General features: G+C 36.6%; 1 protein-coding gene across 2 annotated transcripts; it reads right to left on the bottom strand.

Moving 5' to 3' along the window:
* Positions 1-45: 45 nt before the first annotated feature.
* LOC127446017 (lysosomal protective protein-like) lies at positions 46-14,775 on the bottom strand. Of its 2 annotated transcripts, XM_051706616.1 has the most exons (15): positions 14,653-14,775; positions 14,106-14,266; positions 13,578-13,689; positions 12,732-12,782; positions 10,988-11,074; positions 10,035-10,190; positions 9,560-9,651; positions 9,386-9,470; positions 9,203-9,294; positions 8,173-8,251; positions 7,885-8,033; positions 6,012-6,087; positions 5,842-5,931; positions 3,290-3,391; positions 46-753 (listed from the first exon to the last, which is right to left on the bottom strand). In XM_051706616.1, exons 1-15 carry the CDS (start codon positions 14,674-14,676, stop codon positions 670-672), a joined length of 1,440 nt encoding a protein of 479 aa, XP_051562576.1. In that variant the 5' UTR covers positions 14,677-14,775; the 3' UTR covers positions 46-669. The 2 variants fall into 2 exon arrangements, with proteins under 2 accessions (XP_051562576.1, XP_051562577.1); XM_051706617.1 differs by lacking the exons at positions 46-753; positions 3,290-3,391 and adding an exon at positions 3,468-3,787.
* Between the last annotated feature and the right edge of the window lie 1,530 nt (positions 14,776-16,305).

The following is a 16,305-nucleotide window of genomic DNA, read 5'->3' as shown; positions in this document are numbered from 1 at the left end:
ATGCATTTAATTAAAAAACTGAAAAGGAGAAAAAAAAAACTGATAAAAAGGCACAAAGTTTATTCCGTTGTGAGCACAAACATACCACAGTTCGTATGATCAATCATTTTAAAAAAAACATTAAGCAAACGAGGACAATTACATCTGAACAAAAGGCAACAATTAGTGCAACGAGGTGTTAATTGGTTCTATTCATGACAATCTTTGTGTGATCATGAAAATTCAATACAGCTCCAAAATATTTTCAAAAAATAAAAGATACAAAGCTACTATTTCACATTTAATTGACAAAATAAGATAAAACTGTGCAATAGATGGCTTATGGTCCGCATCCACTCATTCTGGATAGATCTGATTCAGTTTAAATGGACAAACACAGAGCAGCTTCGCAAATAATCAAATCGCACTTCGTCAGATGCAAACAGGTGTCTTAAACATCATCTTAAGCTGCGAGTTCCTCGAACACTCCATTATGATCTAATAATCTTATTCAGAAGACTAGCAATTCAAACTACATATAGTGTAAAGTGGAAAATTTGATTCATTTTTGATGATAAAGTGGTAGAGAAAACAAAGACATAATATAGTCAGTGGTCCAACTATGGAAACCTCTAACCTATGTCAGTGCAAATCTGGATTTAAAAGAAAGTAAAAATTCCTGAGTGTGGATTAGTAAGGTTGCTTGGTGATGAAGCGGGTAAACATGGTGAAGGCCGCTATGGGTTTATCAGTGGGAACCATGTGGCCTGAACCCTGAAAGAATAAATGAATTGATCAGTTCAACTTTGTTTTTTGCTTTTAATCAAGACATCACACTGATTCAAATGAGGCAAAACTTAAATTTACTATAGAGGTATAGAAGTACTTTTTCTAGTGAGCTGCCTTCTAAGGGGGCGTTCACACTGGATGTACTCTGGCATTCCTTTGGTGCCATTTTTTTTTTTACGCTGCTTTCAAGTGCACCTGTTAAGCTCCTACGTCCAAGTTCGGCATTCATTATTACGACATTACATATTTAAAATCGGAAACAAAATATGCTGGAAGTCAAACTAAAAATGACGGAAAAAGCTCGTTTTTTCTTTTATATCAGTTGATAAGCCATAACTTAACTTTTACACAACTTACAGTATGATTTATTACTGCAGGTATCTAACGAATTCATTCAGTACTTTGCGTAAAGCAAAATGGTGAAGGGCGAGTTATTAGCTTCATTACTTAACTTATAAGATCTGTCATACAGTGGCAAGAAAAAGTATGTGAACCCTCTGGAATTACCTGCATTGATGTATAAATTGGTCTTAAAATGTGGTTTGAGCTTCATCTAAGTTACAATAATGAACAAATCTGTTTTAACTAATAACACATCATTCAAACATCAGTGCAGGTTGGAAAAAGTATGTGAACCCCTAGGCTAATGACGTCAACTAAAGATAATTAGAGTCAGGAGTTGGCAAACCTGGCATCCAATTAAAGAAACTGAATTGGAGGTGTGGGTCAAAGCTACTTTGACTTATAAAAAGCACTGAACATTTTTGAGTTTGCTATTCATAAGAAGCATCTGCTGACATGGACGATGCCTCTCAAAAATAGAGATCTCAGAAGACCTATGATCAAGAATGGTTGCTTTGCATAAAGCTGGAAATGGTTACAAATTATCTCGAAGAGCTTAGATATTCATCTGTCCACCGTTAGACAAATTGTCTGTAAATGGAGACGATTTAGTACTATAGGTACTCTCCCTAGAAGTGGCCACCCGGCCAAGATGACTCAAAGGGCACACCACAGAATGCTCAATGAGGTAAACAAAAACCCTAGAGTGAGAGCTAAAAACTTGAAGGAATCATTGGAACTGGATAACTCGATAACTCTCTGTTCATGAGTCTACTATACGAAAAACATTTGGGCAGGACATCAAGAAGGAAGCCACTGCTTTCCAACAAAAACATTGCTGCACACCTGAAGTTTGCCAAAGACCACCTTGACACTCCACAACGCTACTGGGAAAATGTTTTGTGGCCTGATGAAACTAGGGTTGAATTGTTTGGGAAGAACACGCAGCACTACATATGGCATAAAAAGGGCACCGCATACCAACATGAAAACATCATCCCAACGGTGAAGTATGGTGGAGGGAACATCATGATTTGGGGCTTCTTTACTGCTTTGGGACCTAGACTGCTTGCCATCATCAAGGGAAAAATTAATTCCCAAGTTTATAAAGATATCCTACAGAATAATGTCAGGGTTGCTGTGTGCCAGCTGAAGTTCAGTAGTTGGGTGATGCAGCAGGACAATGACCCTAAACATTTAAGTAAATCCACTACAAAATGGCTTTAAATAAAAGAAAATCCACCATTTGGAGTGTCCCAGTCTCAGCCCAGACCTTAACCCAATAGAGATGCTGTGGAATGACCTCAAGAGAGCCGTTCACACCAGACATCCTAAGAATATGAGCTGAGCTGAAGCAATTCTGTAAGGAAGAAAGGTCCAAAATTCCTTCTGAACGTTGTGCAGGTCTAATCCGCAGCTACCGGAAAAGCTTGGTTGAGGTTATTGTTGCCAAAGGAGGATCGGCCAGTTATTAAATCCAAGGGTTCACTTACTTTTTCAAAAACACTGTGAATGTTTAATGGGATGTGTTCAATAAAGACGTGAAAGATTATAATTGTTCGTGTTGTTAGCTTAAGCACATTGTGTTTGTCTATAATTTTGATGAAGATGAGATCACATTTTATGACCAATTAATGCAGAAAACCATCTAATTCTATACTTATAACCCTGCAAGTACTTTGTTCTGAATAAATTCATCAATTTAAATAAAAAAACTGTTCTGTTAACAGTGCCTTCTGGGATTGTTTTAGGAGCCTTTCACACCAAACGTTTTTTTGATGTTTTTCCATGTAAACATATGCTAAATGGATGTATTTGACCGTTGCGCCACATCTCGCTGTTCAGTGTCTCAAATTTTTAAGAGGCGGTGTCAATTTAAAAGACCCGAGACACCAGAGTTTTGTTTTATTCGTTGCGCTGCATCTAACTTGAAGCACTAAAATGTGTTTGGTCTGATGAAACTTGCAGTGCTGACCTAGATTTAGTCAAAAGTGAGGTATTTTACAACACAACACAGCATAAACAGCATAGATTCCTAAACCTGCTGTCTAGGTAGGCAGCTCACTAGAGTTTGGAACAGAGCCGAAGTGTCTTTGCACTGATTTTTGTCTGATCAATGGAGCTTTATTTATACACTAGTGCTGCAAGCATTTATCCTGCGACTGGTTTATGATCTTACCTTCACTGTGAGGAAAGCGAGGTTGGAAAATTCCTTGACGAAGCCGCCCACCTGCTGAGTGTCACCATTGAAATAAGTCCAAGTTCTGCGCTGCACCTGAACCTACCGTAGAAGACGACAAAGAGATTTTTGCTTACGCTATAGACGCAAGACGTTTTGGCCTAGGGTCAATAGAGTGCGACAGTACCCGCACACTTTTTCTTGGCTCTGTAAGTATTTTTCCTAAAGGGATTTAATAAAATCCTTCATAAAATAGTTTAATAAAACATCTCCCAGGCTAATCATAACATTACAAACTTTGATTTGAAGCAAAAAAGTATTTGAAAATAGACAGATACAAGACTGTGTACTTGACATCTTTCATGAGGGAATGAACTACAGTCCCATGAAGTATTGCAAATAACGTAAATGAATTAAATTGATGTATTTGCCTGTGCAATTCTCTGACTGGTGGATCTTTCTCTTCATGGGTAGTGCAGTTCTTCACAAAGAATTCTGCTATTAAACACAATTAAAATAAATAAATAAATAAATAAATAAATAAATAGTTAAAATAATGCAGACTGATGGCTTCAGCATAAGCATTTACCATCCTCTGAGCTCACGGTATGTCTGCCTTTAAAGGTTTATAAAAGTTATCTTTAAAAATCAAAATCACCTATGGAAAACATGAATGGGATATTTAATTCTGGAACCAGACTGTTGCGCTCTATACACCAATGGACTGTTTTTGCAAGCTTTAATCTGATGGGCTGGCTTTATGCATTCTTTGGAGTCAGGGTGCATGGGTTTAAAATCTGCCCGCTGGAAAACAAAGTCACATTTACAAGGTACCTTCATAAGTATCGACTGATACAATGAGCAGTTTCTAGAAAAAACTGGTTTCTGGATTTGACAAAGATTTCCAGGTTAGTGGCAAAAGATATTAAAGGGTTAGTTCACCCAAAAATATAAATCCTCTTATTATTTACTCACCTTTACACCATCCCAGATGTGTATATCTTTCCTTCTTCAGCAGAACCGAAGTGAAGATTTTTATAAGCACATTTTAGCTCTGTATGTCCATATAATGCAAGTGAATGGGTGCCATCAGGCTGCTGGCTGTTTGATGGTCCAAAAGTTATATTTAGGCAGCATCAAAGTAATCCACATGACTCCAGTCGATCAATTAATGTCTTCAGAACCAAATCGATAGGTTTGTGTAAAAAATTAAATAGATAATTGAAACTTTATTAACTTAAAAATAATAATAAATACAAAAATAAAAATAAAAAATAAAACGCTTCCTGCCAGCAGTCGACACATCACGTGACATAAGCACAATGGCATGTTCGCGTGAGAAGTCGGAAGCACGTGTTTTGTTTACAACAGAAGAACGAACATCACGTGAGAGTTAGGTCATTTCAAACAGGTCGTTGAAACTTGACCGGAAGCAACGATTTAAAGTTAAAAACATTTAAATTGTCAATTTATTGTTTTTTTACACAAACCTATCGGTTTGTTTCAGAAGACAGTAATTGATTGACTGGAGTTGTGTGAATTAATTTTATCTGCCTAAATATGACTTTGACCATCAAACAGCCAGCAGCCTGATGGCACCCATTCACTCGCATTGTATGGACATACAGAGCTGAAATGTGCTTATAAAAATCTTCACTTCGGTTCTGCTGAAGAAGGAAAGACATACACATCTGGGATGGCTTAAAAGGTAAGTAAATCATGAGAGAATTAAAATTTTGGGGTGAACTATTCCTTTAAGAGTTTCGGACCACAAACTCAACATAAATTCCAACTCCTTTCTACAGTGTTGCCTTTTAAAACTGTAACAGAATCTGCCATGTCATTATTTGAAACAAAGGTACCACTTTGTTTCTTACATGTGTATTATTGTGGTACAGTAGCATCAATTTCAAATTTGTCCATCCCTAAACATCACATAAAAAGAGCACTGTGGTTGGCCATTTTATTTCAGTTAAATCCTTCCCGTCTAGGGGCCTGGGTAGCTCAGTGGTAAAATACGCTGGCTACCACCCCTGGAGTTCGCTAGTTCGCTAGTTCGAATCCCAGGGCGTGCTGAGTGACTCCAGCCAGGTCTCCTAAGCAACCAAATTGGCCCGGTTGCTAGGGAGGGTAGAGTCACATGGGTTAACCTCCTCGTGGTCGCTATAATGTGGTTTGTTCTCGGTGGGGCGCATGGTGAATTGAGCGTGGTTACCGCGGTGGATGGTGTGAAGCCTCCACATGTGCTATGTCTCCGTGGCATCGCGCTCAACAAGCCACGTGATAAGATGCACGGGTTGACTGTCTCAGACGCGGAGGCAACTGGGATTCGTCCTCCACCACCCGGACTGAGGCGAATCACTATGCGACCACAAGGACTTAGAGCGCATTGAGAATTGGGCATTCCAAATTGGGAGAAAAAGGGGGAAAAAATCCTTCCCATCTAAGTGGGCAGTTCTTGGCCAGAATAAACTGCAATGTGGACCAGACCTTATGCTGATAGTGAAAACTGTGACTTGCTAAACAGCATTTAAAAGTGGGCTAAATCTCACCTCTTGCTGGAGCGATTCTATAAACCACTCATCTCCAAGGAAATTGCAGGCCATGTCAACATCTCCATTGTACACCAACACACGGTATCTCTGTAGAAAATATGTTGTAGAAATTAACAACAAGGACTGGTAGAATTGGAGATACTTGATTAATCCTCACTAGGACTCACTAGTGCTCCAAGAAGCTTAAGGTACTGTTTCTTCACATCCATAAACAGCCGTTTATAGTTCAGATTGACCTCAGCGCTGCAACAAAAATCAGGATGATTTCAAAAGAAGGTTCTCCATCTCTTCACTCATTTGTATTTTGCTAATTCTCAAACCAAATTCAGTCCACGAGGTGTAAATATTTATACATCTAACACTTGGATTGATCAGTGGTTTCATTTACACCTGGTATTAAGATGTGTTTTGGGTCATTTGATTTAGGAGGTCGACCGACAGTGGATTTTGCTGATACCGGTAATTAAGGTGGTGGGAAAGGCTGAAAACCGATTAATCTGCCATTCATTTTTTTATTTGATTTTTAGAATGTTAAAAAATGTCTTAATCTTTTCTTACTATGCACAGACATAGCAGTAACAAGAGTCCAGTTTGTTATAATAAAAATAATAAACTATGCACTGAAGTGAGGATAAAAATATGGATGTATACTGTCAATGATGAAAGATTTAGATACAGCAAATCCCCACAAGGTGCCAGTGATTTTTCTATTTTACTTCTAGAAGCCGCTGTTATACTGTAGAACCAAGCTGTTCTAACTGTAGAATACTCCAGCGCCTGCACCAGAGAAACACAGAGGAAAATTAAATAAAAAAAACACCTATCGACAAATATCAGCATAGATTTGTGCAGACAACCGATAGTTCCAAAAAACAACTATAAACACAGATTAGTCATAAAACCGGTATATCGCCCTTCCTCCACTTTGTGTCTGTGCTGATAATCGCTTTTATCACAAGGAGTCAGGCAGACACAAAGTGGAGGAAGGCCGATATACCGGTTTTACCAATTAATCTGTGCCGATAATTGCTTTTAATTACAAGGAGTCAGGCAGATTAAACCGGTAAAACCGATATATCAGTCTTCCTCTACTTTGATCACAAGAAGTCAGGCGAAACACAAAGCAATTGTCATCACCAAACTGGTATATATCGGTCTTCCTCCACTTTGTGTCTGCCTGACTTCTTGAGATCAAAGCAACTATCTGCTCCGATTAATCGGTAAAACCGATATATCGGTCTTCCTCTACTTTGTGGCTGTTTGACTTCTTGAGATCAAAGCAATTATCGGCATAGATTAATCAGTAAAACCAATATATCGGTCTTCCTCCACTTTGTGTCTGTGCCGATAATTGCTTTTATCACAAGGAGTCAGGCATATTAATCGGTAAAACCGATATTTCAGTATTCCTCTACTTCGATCACAAGAAGTCAGGCGAAACACAAAGAAACTGTCGTCACAAAACTGGTATATATTGGTCTTCCTCCACTTTGTGTCTGTCTGACTTCTTGAGATCAAAGCAATTATCGGCACAGATTAATCGGTAAAACCGATATATTGGTCTTCCTCCACTTTGTGTCTGCCTGACTCCTTGTGATGAAAGCAATTATCGGCACAGATTAATCGGTAAAACTGATATATCAGTCTTCCTCTGCTTTGATCACAAGAAGTCAGGCAAAATATAGAGCAACTATCATCTCCGATTAATCGGTAAATCCTGGTCATAATGCGAGTCTCTTTTGACTAGTGTTGGGATTTCAAGGGGAGGGTCTCTGATTTCATGAAGACATACATCACTATGCCATTGTTTTACTGCATTATGGAAGTGTACACAAAAAAAAGTACAATTAAAAAAAATATATATTACCTTTATGCTACCTTTATGTCCTTTATAATATCATAATAGATCATAATATACTTTAAAAAAAAAATCTTTTGTTTGAGTTGAGATGGCACAATGTTGAACATAAATGATGAGAGAATTATCTTTTTTGGGTGAATTGTCCCTTTAGGATTTTGAATAAAATTAGCTCAACAGACCTGCAGATGACCCAGTCCAAAGAATTGGGTGAGATGTGGAGGGCAGACTTCACTAATGGGTTATTCAGGTACAGGGTGGATGGGGTAGAGTTGGTGCATGGAGGATCAAGCCTCGTAGACTTAAACAGGGAGGCCACACCTCGGAATTTCTGACCAAAAGAGAAGTGTTCATGTGATCATCCATTATTTAGTGATTCTTTGAATATAAAATAACTTTATTATGATATGACTGAGAAGTTGTAGAAAAGCTTAGTTTTCAAGCATCAACACATGAGCTTGTTGCATTACCTGATTCCACGCTTTTGACCAGTCATGGTTGATGAAGTGGTGGCCCAGGTCTCGAATTACGAACTGCCCATTTTCAATGCTGGATTCAGAACACATAACAAAATGACACTCTGAACTTAACTCCCAAATAGCTGTATTCCACACAAAAACATTTTTTTTTAACCTTGACACCAGTTGATTAAAAGTGTTTGAGCAAAAATGGCTCAGAAAAGTAAAGTTAGTTCTGAGACAAGCTCAAGAATCATTTGTTTATTGATGCCACTTGGTTTTGTATTTTGTTATATAAAGCAAAGACATTCACAAATTTTTAAGTGTGACTTTAAGTGTCAAAATTAGAGTTGTAGAAAGTAACGCGTTAACGCATTTACCAATTTTCATATTAAATTGCCATTTTATTCAGCTCCGTGTGAGTGCTGAACACTGGTTGGAATAGGGTAGAATCTTAGCGCTGTGTGCCAATGATAAAGTGCTGGAAAAAGGACCTTTTAATCGTATTATTTTTGCTAAAAACAAACCCAAATGGGACTTGTGATAAGCCGCATTAATACGACCCGCTGGAATGAAGCATCAGCATTTCCCAGTGTCGCATTCCTGACAATTTGGTTTAAGTATCATTACGTGGACAGTGCCAGAGCTAAAAGAAATACAAGATATTCTCTACAAGCGCTTTTCATGTCAGGTCAAGTCAGTTTGATTTGTATAGCACTTTTCACAACACACATCGTTTCAAAGCAGCTTTACAGAAAATCATGCTTTAAAGGAAAATGAAACTATACTATATAAATGCTAGAATCATCTTTGCTGAGTTCAAAACAGCATGAATCATCTAAATGCGGCTAAATGAGTCACATTCCAGCACTTACAAAATCTGTGATTAATCACGATTAACTATGAAAAAAAAATCATGTGATTAATCGCGATTCAATATTTTAATCGACTGACAGAACTAGTCCAAATACTTTTGGGGCCACTGCAAAGTGTAAAAGTGGGTATTTCAGAGTTCAGTTTCATTCAACAGGTCCATACTCACCTTACTCTTTGTGGAACACCTCCCGCACATGGTGCATACAGATTATACATGTTCAGTCCTGACTGGTAGACAATAATTTGAACTTGATACACCTGAAGAGAACAGAAAGATAGAACAAAAGACACCATAAGTGAAACAAAATAAACAGCACATGCTATACATCTCATGTAATGTTTCACTTACATTAACAGAGCAGTTCAGATCCTTGTTATTGTAGAAGTTACATACTCCATCTTTGCAGCAAGATGTCTGCAGGGCATTCCACAAGCTATAAAACAAAACTTTTTTTTTTTTCATTTTCTGAAGAACATTATATTTGTGCCTGATTAACACTTTAGGTGACACAAAATACTGTACCTGGTTCCAAGAAGTCCATGGTAGTATGCAAAATAGACCAAGGAATTGTCATTTAGCTCATAGCTCGCCAAGCCATTGCCCACAGCAATACCCTAAAAGACACATCAGGATACAGAATGACATAAAATGAGACAGCATACACCCTGCAATACAAAGCACACTGCAAAAAATAAATAAATAAATAAATACAGCAAAATATCTAAACATTCTTAAAACACTTTTTTCTTGAGAAGCAATATTGCATAAGATAAAGACTTATTTTCAGAGAAAATATCTTGAAGTTGGCAAATTGTCCCCCCTTATATATATATATATATATATATATATATATAAAATCCTAATATATAACATTTACTTGAAGCAAAATTTGGTGGTAAAACAAGACAAAAGTACTGATTAAGAAAATGTTTCTGCAGCGCAGGACAAAAGTCTGTATTGTTTTTGGGCAGTAAAATGAACAGGAAGTCCCTCCTACCTGTAAATTAATGCTCTTGTCCTCCATGACAATCTCAGCCAGTGTGGGAATATAGATGCCGGCATAACTTTCTCCAGTTAGGAAAACCTCATTTTTACCATACTCGGGATACAACTGGAAGAACGCTTTCAAAGCCAAGTAGTTGTTCAGGGCCACCTGGAAAAGCCAAGGAAAATACAATTACTATCTTGCTTATTTTCATAACCGTTAGGTGGTTGAATACAGATCAATATTTAAGTCCTTTTCACTACGAATTCTCCTCCCCTGCCCAGTAGGTGGCGATATACATGAAGAATGTGAATTGCCAAAACCAAAAGAACTCTTAGGAGAGAAGAGTGCTTAGAAGGGCTGTTTGAAAATGGAGATTTATAGTAAAAAAAAGGACTTAAATAATGATCTGTTTCTCAACCACACCTATCATATCTCTTCTGAAGACATGGATTTAACCACTGGAGTCTTATTGATTACTTTTATGCTGCCTTCATGAGCTTTTTGAGCTTCAAAGTTGTGGCCACCATTCACTTGTATTGTATGGACCTACAGAGCTGAAATATTCTTCTAAAAATATTTGTTTGTGTTTTGCAGAAGAAAGAAAGTTATATACACCTGGAATTTTCATATTTTTGGGTGAACTATTCACCCAGCATTTTATTTTGTAATGTGACACATTACTGAGTGTCAAAAAAATGATGGTGTAAAGTGAACTTTTATGACATTAACTGGCATTACTGTGCGAAATATTGGCAGGATTTCAGAAAGGCTGCATCGGCTCCAACAGTAGTCTAAAACAATAGCCAAAATAGCTTTTTGAAATAACGTACACTAATGAGCACAACCAGTTTATTTATAAGTAAATATGGTCCATTTTGAGTTCATGCTGACTTTGAGCAACTTGGCTTGCTATAGTGCCTGTGGCAAAATATCTGTAAATGTAGATCCAATTTGAATCATACCTCTGTGTCATTGGTTGTGTATTTCTTGTCATCAGAGTAGGAAAACCCGACACCTGCTGGAGACTCTAGGTATAATACATTTGCAATCTGAAAAAAAAAATATGAAAAAAAAAAAAAGAGCATGCCATATACAGTATATTTACACTGATCAGCCACAACATTAAAACCACCTGTCTGATATTATGTAGGTCCCCTCGTGCTGCCAGAAAAGCACCAACCCGCATCTCAGAATAGCATTCTGAGATTATATTCTTCTCACCACAATTGTACAGAGTGGTTATCTAAGTTACCGTAGACTTTATCAGTTCAGACCAGTCTGGTCATTCTCTGTTGACCTCTCTCATCAACAAGACATTTCCGTCCACAGAACTGCCGCTCACTGGGTGTTTTTTGTTTTTGGCTCCATTCTGAGTAAATTCTAGAGACTGTTGTGTGTGAAAATCCCAGGAGATCAACAGTTACAGAAATACTCAAACCAGCACAGAATGAAGTTTTAAGGATAACCTTGTATGTGGCTTGATTCATGCGTCCTTCACAAAGATGAATCTGCCCGATTCCAGCCTTTCTGAAGCTCCCCCAGATCATCACCGATCCTCCACCAAATTTCACAGTGGGTGTGAGACACTGTGGCTTGAAGGCCTCTCTAGGTCTCCGTCTAACCATTAATTAATTAATTAATAATTAATTAATTAATTAATTTAATTAATAATTAATAATTAATTTTTTTTTTAATTAATTTAATTAGACGACCAGGTGGACGACCAGGTGGAGGATCGGTGATGATCTAGGGGGGCTTCAGCAAGGCTGGAATCGGGCAGATTCATCTTTGTGAAGGACGCATAAATCAAGCCACGTACAAGGTTATCCTGGAAGAAAACTTGCTTCCTTCTGCTCTGACAATGTTCCCCAACTCTGAGGATTGGTTTTTCCAGCAGGACAATGCTCCATGCCACACAAACAGGGCAATCAAGGTGTGGATGGAGGACCACCGGATCAAGACCCTGTCATGGCCAGCCCAATCTCCAGACCTGAACCCCATTGAAAACCTCTGGAATGTGATCAAGAGGAAGATGGATGGCCACAAGCCATCAGACAAAGCAGAGCTGCTTGAATTTTTGCGCCAGGAGTGGCATAATGTCACCCAACAGCAATGTGAAAGACTGGTAGAGAGCATGCCAAGACGCATGAAAGCTGTGATTGAAAATCAGGATTATTCCACCAAATATTAATTTCTGAACACTTCCTAAGTTAAAACATTAGTATTGTGTTGTTTATAAATGAATATGAACTTGTTTTCTTTGCATTATTCAAGGTCTGAAAACACTGCATGTTTTTTGTTATTTTGACCAGTTGACATTTCCTGCAAATAAATGCTCTAAATGACAATATTTTTATTGGGAATTTGGGAGAAATGTTGTCAGTACTTTATAGAATAAAACAAAAATTTTCATTTTACTCAAACACATACCTATAAATAGTAAATCCAGAGAAACTGAGAATTTTGCAGTGGACTCTTAATTTATTCCAGAGCTGTATATATGTGTGTATGTATATATTATATATAATTCTTTCACTACATAGAATAATGTGAAACCTTGTGACTGATTATAGGAAGTGTGATGGTTTAGACACTGTAAATGCTGTGTAATATGAAAACTGGTTCTACTTCCTTGTTTCACAATATAGAACTTACTTCATTTCGAACAAAAGTGAAAAAGCTAAAGTGTTAAAACTGAATCTGTACCTTGTTCCAAGAATAAGGATTGTACTCTAGAGTGACACCATCATCCTGGATCTGTAGAAAAATAGGATAGGTTCATGCACGGAGCACACTTAAGTAGTTTATTTATAAGGTTCCCACACATTTTGACCAAAGAATTACCATTTTTCCAGTTGTTTGTAATAATGTTGTCTTAAAGCCAAAATACTGTTATTCTGTTGATAGGTTTTAGGGTTTTTCCAAAATCCCTACACTAAGTCCAAAGTTATCAATTGTAACTCCTCATCAAGCTTTCAAGCTACATCCACCAAACTTGGCACAGACCTTCAGACTGTTCTGGAATAGTGTGCCATTTCTTTTCTAACTGATCAGACTTACAGTTTTCACACAGCGGACCATTAAAACTCCCAAAATCCCATAGACTTACACTGACGGAATGTTCAAATGAGTCAATGGAATGTTCGTTAATTCAAACTGCAAATGTCAAAGATTCAAATGTAAACAAACACAAACAAGGTCTTTAATCGGCCTTTAAAGCTGAAGTGTGTAATTTCTGCAACACTAGAGCAACCGAATGGAATTGCAAAAACAAGTCGAGTGCAAGAAAAGAAGAAGAAGAAAAAATGAATCATCACTACAGAACTTTCATACGTTTTTAATATTAATTTGAACATTTTATTATTATTAATAAAATGACTTTTTCAGGCCCGGAAGTCATCCTTTTAAAATTCCATGTTTTCCATGACAATGGGAACCCTGTAGTTCAAACATATAATTTAAAAAGTGGGAAGATACTGTACGAAATACAGAAGGCCCCTCCTCAAAAAACACACTATAAGTGTCAATCGATCCAGCGCTATGAATTCTCACCAGAAATGGTCCGTGCTCCGTGAGCAAACCATCCAAGGAGCTGCATCCTGGTCCTCCGTTAAGCCACAGAACAACCGGACTCTTCGCTGGATCTTTCTGAGACTCAACAAACCTGATAAAGAGCGACAAAGACATTCATGCTTTAGTTACAACAGTGAACTGTGAACTGTAAAACACACAAAAGTCAAGTAGATGGCGTAAAACGTCAAGCAAGGTGAAACCTAAAAAATCTTTTTCTAATTTTTGTACAATTATTATACATGCAGTTCGAGACTACATGGAATATTTTTTGTTCGTATATCAAGTACGATTTAAGTGAACTGCAAAAAGAGGATTAAACACAAAAAACTTGGAAAAGATGGCCAGTTAATTTATCTAAAAGCACTAAAAGCTAATATGCATGTTGCATGCATGCATATTATATGCATTCACTGTTGTCTTTTTTTACATAATACGTAATACATAGTTGACCACCTTTTATGGTAAATGTCAAAAATCTTCTTGTGGTACTGTAAATGAGTTACTAACCAGTAATGGAGGTGTTTATTGTCCGCCACATGGAAGTATCCAGAATAATGCTTGAAACTGGGCTGTTTCGGAAGTCCAGGCAGATATTTGATTTCATCTGCATCTGGAGCTCCAAAAACCTCCAAAAACCCCAAAAGCAAACACACCAACACAAGATGCATCTGAAACAGAGGAACAGGCCAGTTATTCAATACTGTATTCCCAAACCTTGTAATACAAAGAAACTTCCTGGATCATAACATTACATATCAGCCTCAACTAAAGGTTTAATGAGAAAACAATGCAAATTTAGTGGTTTCAGCAGGCAACAACAAAATGGAAAACGATATGAACTTCTGTGTAATTTTAGCCAGAGCACTATCCAGGAATTGAAGACTGTGACAGGCTTTAACATACATGTATAAGGCAATGTAAATTTAATCTGCATTTTGAGACATTTGGCTTACCTTATTGGGCAATAAACAAGCATAAATAATAATAATGATATGATAATAATAATAATAATAAATAAGTAAATATATATATATATATACTGTACTAGTCTTACCTTTCCAGGTGTGGAAATAAACATGATAACAGGCTGTTAAACTCTTAAGTAGACTAACACACTCATGTGACTTCAACATTCCCGTGATCAAGTCACATGACGTTAACACGTCCAGTCTGTCAAAATAAAAGTCTTTTTTTTAAAAAAAAATTTTTTTTTTATATAAGACAGGTAAAAAACACACATTTTTTCAAACATTATTACATACTTTCAGTCTTTTGCGACCCAGCACTTATATCTAGCACAAATGGATCTACAAAATGCCCAGATAGTGTAAAATGTTCAAAACATTTTAACACAATTAGAAAATAATAGAATACAATACATTCTGTTATATTTTGGTAATTTATTTTTTCACATATCAAAGAGATGATGCAACAAATCTAGAACAGGATTCACTAATTTCACGTTAAAACTCAACTGGCTGTCAAACGCATACTGAGCCAAGTCAAGTCACTACACTTCACACATAATCTACACAAATGTTACACATACTGTATGCATTTTCTCAGGCACTTATGGAGTCCTAATAGCCATACAATTTACATAATTTCAGTAGTACACCCAAATGACAATAGTCATATTATACTGTTCATGTGTTGTACTTGCTATAGTTTCTTCCATGTTGCTTCTTCGTCAAATAGCAACGTCAAATGTAAATCAAATAAATCACTGAAACTACACGCTATTTGCTTTTGCTAATCAGTTATTTGTGGTTTGTTATTTGTTAACTTGAGTAACAAATTACATGTATAATATGTATGTGTACACGCATATGGGATACAGATAATCAAACAATATTGCCATAGTAGTAATTTGTATAAATATGGCACTCATGTCTTGTAATAAACAAAGAAATAGATGTCCTGCGATAGTAAACATAAATTTAAATGAAATAATATAATTTATAGAAGTGGAAATAAGTATCTCTATTACATATCTTGGGTCACTAAAGGCCATATACACTTTTGCTAATTACATTTATTTTATTTTTGTATTTATTTATTTTTTTCAATTATGGCATTTTTTTCATGTTAGACAATTCATAGGAGAAAGGTTGGGGAATACTAAAGAAGTGGGGGCATAATTTCAAAAAATGGATGAGGTAAAGGAGGTAAAAGTTAAAGGTGCACTCAGTAAGTTTTTCCTCATTAAAAGAGTTTAACTCCTAAAGTACATGGGGGCTGCTATGTTAGAATCACATGACCAGCCGAATACTACTCACTTAATCTCAGTAACCGTCCTGTTATTTTACACTTTATCTCACTGATTAAAGTAATCATGGCTGACTGTAAATACTAAATTCTTACAATGGCATCTAAAACTGAAAACTATTGATTTTAAATGATGCAGCATCCAAGCCACTAGGTGTCAGTGTAAGTCCAAGATGACACACAAAACAAAAAGTTACTGAGTGCACCTTTAAGAATGTTTCTAAATTCCTTTCAGAATATGATATTCCATTCACAATATATAGTATAACATTTTATAATTATACTTAATATAAAACATTTATAATTAGAGGTAAATATCAGATGTATAATAATATATTCAACTATTTTAACATTTTAAAATTGGGTTAACATCACCAGGAAATAGCTGTATACAGTATACACTTCATAATATTATATTTAATTCCTTAATTTATAAATA

This window comes from Myxocyprinus asiaticus, chromosome 9 (genome assembly GCF_019703515.2).
Source record: "Myxocyprinus asiaticus isolate MX2 ecotype Aquarium Trade chromosome 9, UBuf_Myxa_2, whole genome shotgun sequence".
Classification (NCBI taxonomy): Eukaryota; Metazoa; Chordata; class Actinopteri; order Cypriniformes; family Catostomidae; genus Myxocyprinus; species Myxocyprinus asiaticus.
Note: the sequence above shows the minus strand (reverse complement) of the source record. Positions and strands in the feature narration are given on the sequence as shown.